The following is a 6,046-nucleotide window of genomic DNA, read 5'->3' on the forward strand; positions in this document are numbered from 1 at the left end:
ATTCAAAATAGTGCTTGAGGGGCTTCCCTGGTGGCGCAGTGGTTGAGAATCCGCCTGCCAATGCAGGGGACACGAGTTCGAGCCCTGGTCCGGGAAGATCCCACGTGCTGCGGAGCAACTAAGCCCGTGTGCCACAGCTACTGACCCAGCGCTCTAGAGCCCACGAGCCACAACTATGGAGCCCACGTGACACAACCACTGAAGCCCACATGCCTGGAGCCCGTGCTCCACAACAAGAGAAGCCACCATAATGAGAAGCCCTCACACCGCAATGAAGAGTAGCCCCCACTCGCCGCAACTAGAGAAAGCCCGCGCGCAGCAACGAAGACCCAAACGCAGCCAAAAATAAATACATAAATTTATTAAAGAAAAAAAATAGTGCTTGGTGGAAGCCTAAATAAGGAATTGCAGATGACATGATCATAGGGGAGAAAAAAGGAGGGTCACCCTCATCTAAACCCCAGAAGACTAACCCCATATTAACTACCTAAGCTACCGCAGAGCGCAAGGCATTGCTACCCCTACTCCATGAGTTTGCCTGTGTGCTCTCCCACGTGTACTATGCTTCTAATAAAGTCTGTACCTGCTTTGCAGTCTTAGTCTCTTTGCTGAACTCTCTCCTCAAAGAAGACAAAGACTGAGGTCCTCTTGCCGGCCGAAATCACTATGTAACCTCCCATGGTCACAGGTTCCAGAGATTAGGGCATGGACATCTTTGGGGGCCGTTTGGAACACTGACCTGCGTGAAAGATTTCTCCCCTGTTTCTGTTACGCGTTTAGGATGACTTTAGGCTTTTACATGCAAACCAAGATTGGCCAGTCAGTGGACCTGTGAGCCAGCCTCAGGGAGGGCCGAGCCTGGGCTGGGGAACAGGAACCTCCAGAGCCGGGCCTCCCCCCCACACACCAAGAGCAGCAGAGGAATACATAGCGAGTGCAAAGGGGAGGAGTGGACACACGGCAGGGAAAGCACCAACACCAGGCGGGGGAAGAGCCCAGAACGGGGAAGTCAGTGCGCCTGGAAAGGATCTTTCCTGAACTCACAAAAACCAAAGACAGTTGCTCCCCTGCGAGCTGCCAAACAGCCTCATCGCCCTCACCGTCATCACCTCTGCTGGAGGCCCCTCCCCAGTGCCTGCTGACACTGACTCTTGGGTGATCTCTCTGTGTGTGCACGTGTTTAAAAAACACATACATTTTTGTTACCTGGTATCCAAAATGATGGAGGGGATGGGATGTGACCTTTGACAGTGAGGAAGGGGCTGCAAACCAGTCAAAACAGGCGAGACTAAAAGGCAACCAGTCCCTAGACCCTGTCAGTCCACTGCAATGACGGGTGCATAGGGGCAACCCTGAGCCATGCAGGACAGGGAAGGTCCCCCCTGCCCAGGATGCACCTTTGCAGGGGCCACTGCTGCACTCAGGCCAGTCCTGCAGGTGCCCCAGGGGTCTGTCTGGCTCAAACCCAATAGCCCAAGTCAGCCCACAGGGCTTCTGCCTGGATCCCAGCACCACCAGCACTCGGGGCCCCCTCTGCTCTGGCTCTCCCTGGCCCGACCAAACTCAGGGGCCCTGAAGACCAACCCCAACCCAGGGGTCACATGCTGCCACCTCCCTCATTTGTTCTGCTTGGACTGCAGTGAATTTATTTTATTTTATTTTTTTATTTTTATGTTTTTGCATTACGCGGGCCTCTCACTGTTGTGGCCTCTCCCGTGCGGAGCACAGGCTCCGGACGCGCAGGCTCAGCGGCCATGGCTCACGGGCCCAGCCGCTCCGTGGCATGTGGGGTCTTCCCGGACCGGGGCACGAACCCGTGTCCCCTGCATCGGCAGGCGGACTCTCAACCACTGCGCCACCAGGGAAGCCCACAGTGAATTTATTTTAAACGGAGATATAATCCACATACCATACAACTCACCCTTTCAAAGCGTACAATCTAGTGGTTCTTGGTACATTCACAAGGTTGTACGACCGCCACCTCTATCCAGTTCCAGAACATTTCCATCACCCTAAAAGGAAACCTGGTACCTATTAAGCAGTCACTCTTCATTCCCCTTAGACCCTGGCAACCACTAACCTACTTTCTGTCTCTATGGATTTGCCAACTCTGGACATTACATATAAACGGAATCATGCAATACGTGGGCTTTTGCGTCTGGCTCCCTTCACTTAGCATAATACTTTCAAGGTTTGCACTGTATTTTTTAAATGTGGCTCGGAATAATAGTTACTAGCACAGAGCTCACTCGGAGCCAGGTGTTGTGCTAAGTACTTTATCCATCTGCACTCATTTAATCCTAGTAACAACCCCATGGGGCAGATGGTGGTATTATCCCCATTTTCCAGATGAGGAAACTGAGGCACCAAGCAGTTAGCGACTTGCCCTGCACCGTGGTAGCGCTGGGCAGGCTTGTTCCACAGCTGGCACTCTCCCTCTTGGCCGGGCTACCTCTCTTTTAAAGGACCAGGCACTTGGAGATCTGCCAACAGACTCATCACACATTCTTGGCCACGGCTCACATTTCTGTCACCTGCCCCATCACTGGATATATCTGCATTTATGACCCCTCCTTCGGTTACTCAGATAAACCTGGGTTCAAGTCCAAAACCTCACTGGACCACGTTTTGCATCTGAGTTATGGGTTACCACTCAGTTACTTTTCAAGGCTGTATGCAAACAGCCATTATGAACATCAGGAAACAAGGCTGTATGCAAACAGCCATTATGAACATCAGGAAACATCACAGTGCCAAGCTTTCAGGCTAGTTAGGAGGTGTAAACGTGTGTGAGGCACTGAGGGCCTGGTGCATGGAAGACACTGGGGAAGTGGAGCCCTCGTATGACTGTTACCCACCCGTACCACTGAGATTCTTCTCCCCGGAAGTCAAAAGCACCGCTTCCCATTTCTGTAGGTGCAGACAGGTGACGTACCTGTCCTCAGACGATTTTTCAGAACTAGTAAAATACACAGTGAACTAAAAGCCCATCTGTCATTAGAACAGGAATGACTTGTTCACCACCTTTTAAACTCCTGGGAGCCTAAAATCTGTCTCAGCTTGCCCGAGTCCGTGCGGATTTCACAATCGAGCTTCGAGGCTCTGAGTGTCTCCTGAGGCCTGCCAGGCTTTCTAGGTCACACCTCATTACCGAGGACCAGGACCAAGAAGAAAGTGGCTCTTGGGCAGACCCACCTGATCCACCACCTGGGGGCTCCCGGAGAGCCAGTGGGTACCTAACTGAGACCTGCTTTGTGTTTCTTCATTTTGACACAGTAGCTCTGAAACTGTAACTGCCCGGATCCCCAGAGGGGACCAGTGCAAAACCGGTATTTGTCAGGTTGTTCTGCACAAAAGATCCAGGAAACTGGGGCCCTACCTTGAAGCAAAAGCTTCTTCTGGTTCAGCGTTAATTAAAAATTTAAAAGATCACTGGCTAGCAATCTTAAATGGGTGGGATCCTGGCTCTATCCTTCCGAGTTATGTGACATGGGGCCCCTCATCTGGAAGGCGGGGATTATACCTAACAAGCCAAACTCCTGGGGCAACTAAAAAATATGTATGTGAAGTGGTACACAGCAAGCACTCAGGAGACGGTAGCTGGTGGCAGGGCTGCAAATCTGAGGGTGACACACGCCTGGTTCCCTCGAGATACCTTTATGAGTTGTTAGGCCTTAAACAGATGAGCAAACCGAACCAAGTTCAGAGCACTTTCCCAAGGCCACTTGGCCAGTAAGGTGTAGGAGGAGGGCAGCCTCCAGGTGTAAAGGCATTATGCCTAGTACTTAAAAGCAAGGACAGTGGAATCAGACAAGCCTGGAATCAAATCGTAGCTTTGCCACCTGAGGCAAGTTACTTCACCTCTGTGCGCCTCCGTTTCCTCATCTGTAAAACGGCTGCACCCATTTGCCGTTTCCCCCACCACTTTGTAAATCACCTAGTGTAACCCGTGATGATGAAAACCTGACACCTCATCATTTAAATTCCTCACCTTCTCAACGTGCCTACCATGTTGAAGACTTGCAGAAGACAGCCTTGAAGGGAGCATCATTTTTCGAACTTTTTTGCGCTTCCACTTTAAAACGTCCCATATCATTAGATGCAAGTTAATCAAGTGATCATACTTTTCCCCACAAATGCATCAAAAACAAAATAAAAATCTTAACCCCAAAGGGAAAAATGAAACAAAATTCAACAACCCTGTAACTTGCTTCATTATTCTTCACTGCACTTATATAGATTGCGATGTTTGCACTTATTTTCTCCCGCGTCAGGATGTCAGCTCCACGAGGACAGAGCCTGAATTTTGTTCACGGCTGCAGCATCAGTGTCTAGAACAGAGCCTGGCACCTTTGTTGAATGCTGAATGGCTCTCCTTGTACAGACTCCAGGAGGGCTGCCCGCATGAGAAACATTTCTACATCTTTTGCAAAACTGCCTTGGACTGTCTAGTGTTTTCCAGTGTTCCTTATAAGTAACATAACCCTCACTAGAACGCACTTAGAGGACACGGTTTTGTTTTTGCTGAGCTCATGTGTTTTTAACTAGCTGAATCTGCCTTTGTGTCAGGAAGCTCAGAGCACAATTCTGTGCTCAACTGCAGTGTTTTCCTCAACCTCTTTTTCTGATGTGGAGATGAGGTAAGTTAAGTGTAAGAAGATTCTGCTGGGACTCCTTGGCGACCCTATTTTTAACCACAGACTGCATTTATTCTAAGAAGATGCTTCTCAAACTTAAATGTGCCTGCGAATTACCCGGGGATCTAGTTAATGCAGAATCTGACTCAGTAGGTCAGGGGCGGGGCCTGAGATGCTGCTTTCCTAACAAGTCCCAAGAGATGTCCTTGCGGGCCTTGGACCACACTTTGAGTAGCGAGGGTCTAAGAAACTTGCTTCCTTGATTTGGTAGAATTTCTCTCTCCTCCTCCTTGGCAAAATAACACCAATGGCTCGAAAACTGGGGCGGGTACCAGAAGCTCCTGGGGAACTGGTTAGACTTACACACCGCCGTTCCCCGTCCACCCCCCATCCCCGCCGAGATCCTGACAAAGCAGGAGTGAGCACAGGAAGCTCGCCAGGTGCTTCTGCTGCAGGTGGCCTGGAAACACATTTTGAGAAGCCCTGCTCAGGGAATGAGTGCTCTCTTCAAGGTTTTTCCAACGGCAATCTCCTGGGAACAGGTGTTGTCACCGGCGGAGACACCTTGTTCAGGATTTTAAGGGGGGAGTATCCCGCTGTTTCTAGCCCAGCGCCAGGAGGGGTCCAGGTCCCTCCCCACCGGCCACATGGGCTGCGGCAGGGTCAGCCCCCGCGGGCTCGGGGCTAGCACCCCAGCCCCATCCTCCCGCACTGCCCCGCCTGCCCGCCGGCAGCCTCCGCAGCAGGCCCTCGGGCGGGGGCCGAGCCGCTCATGCGCACCACCGGGCCCGCGGGGCGCAGGGCCCCCGCCCCACGGGCCCAGAGGGCGGGGTCCCCGCGTGCCCCCCGCCCGCCTTACCTCTCTGGACCAGAGTGGCCAAGGAGAAAGCGAGGCAGATGAGGAACGCCGAGTGCCAGGCCACCATGGCTGGGAGCGGGCGGACGGGGCCCAGAGGAGCACAGTTAGCGCGAGAGCGCCCGAGGGGGTGATCGGGGAGGAGCCGGGAAGGAGGAGGAGGAGCAGAAGAGGGAGGAACCCTGCCGCTACTGCAGGGCCTCGCCCAGAACCGGCGCGCGCGCGGCGCGGCCCCGGGAGGGAGGAGGAGGGGCGCGCGCGAGCTCTGGCGTCGGGGCGTGCCCGACGGAGACGAGGTGAGGTGGGGTGGGACTGCGACTGTGGTGCGAGGGGCGGGGCGAGCCTGCAGTCTCGGGGGCGGGGCCTATGCACGAGGGGCGGGGCGGCAACCTGCGGGCGGGGCTGGAGCTTGAGGGGCGGAGCCCGCGGGCACCCAGCAGGTTAGGCTGTCTGGGTCCCGGCCAGCGCCGGCCCGCGACCCGCGGGCCCCTTCACACCACTCCCTCGAAAGGGAAGTCTCAGAGGTGGTCCCTGCGGGCCCGGAGCAGTGAGT

At 53.8% G+C, this 6,046-nt stretch overlaps 1 protein-coding gene across 2 annotated transcripts in view; it reads right to left on the minus strand.

The window, feature by feature from the left end:
- Positions 1 to 5,618, minus strand: part of CD99L2 (CD99 molecule like 2) — a 112,593-nt gene extending 106,975 nt beyond the window's left edge. The window contains exon 1 of one of the 2 annotated variants that reach the window (XM_027097953.1): positions 5,497 to 5,618. In XM_027097953.1, the coding sequence (XP_026953754.1) occupies positions 5,497 to 5,563 (67 nt within the window). In that variant the 5' untranslated portion in view covers positions 5,564 to 5,618. The remainder of the gene's footprint in view (positions 1 to 5,496) is intronic. The other variant, XM_027097952.1, reaches the window with a different exon arrangement.
- Positions 5,619 to 6,046: the final 428 nt, after the last annotated feature.

Source organism: Aethalodelphis obliquidens, unplaced genomic scaffold (assembly GCF_003676395.1).
Source record: "Aethalodelphis obliquidens isolate GAN/ISIS:26980383/991018 unplaced genomic scaffold, ASM367639v1 scaffold118, whole genome shotgun sequence".
Taxonomy (NCBI): Eukaryota; Metazoa; Chordata; class Mammalia; order Artiodactyla; family Delphinidae; genus Aethalodelphis; species Aethalodelphis obliquidens.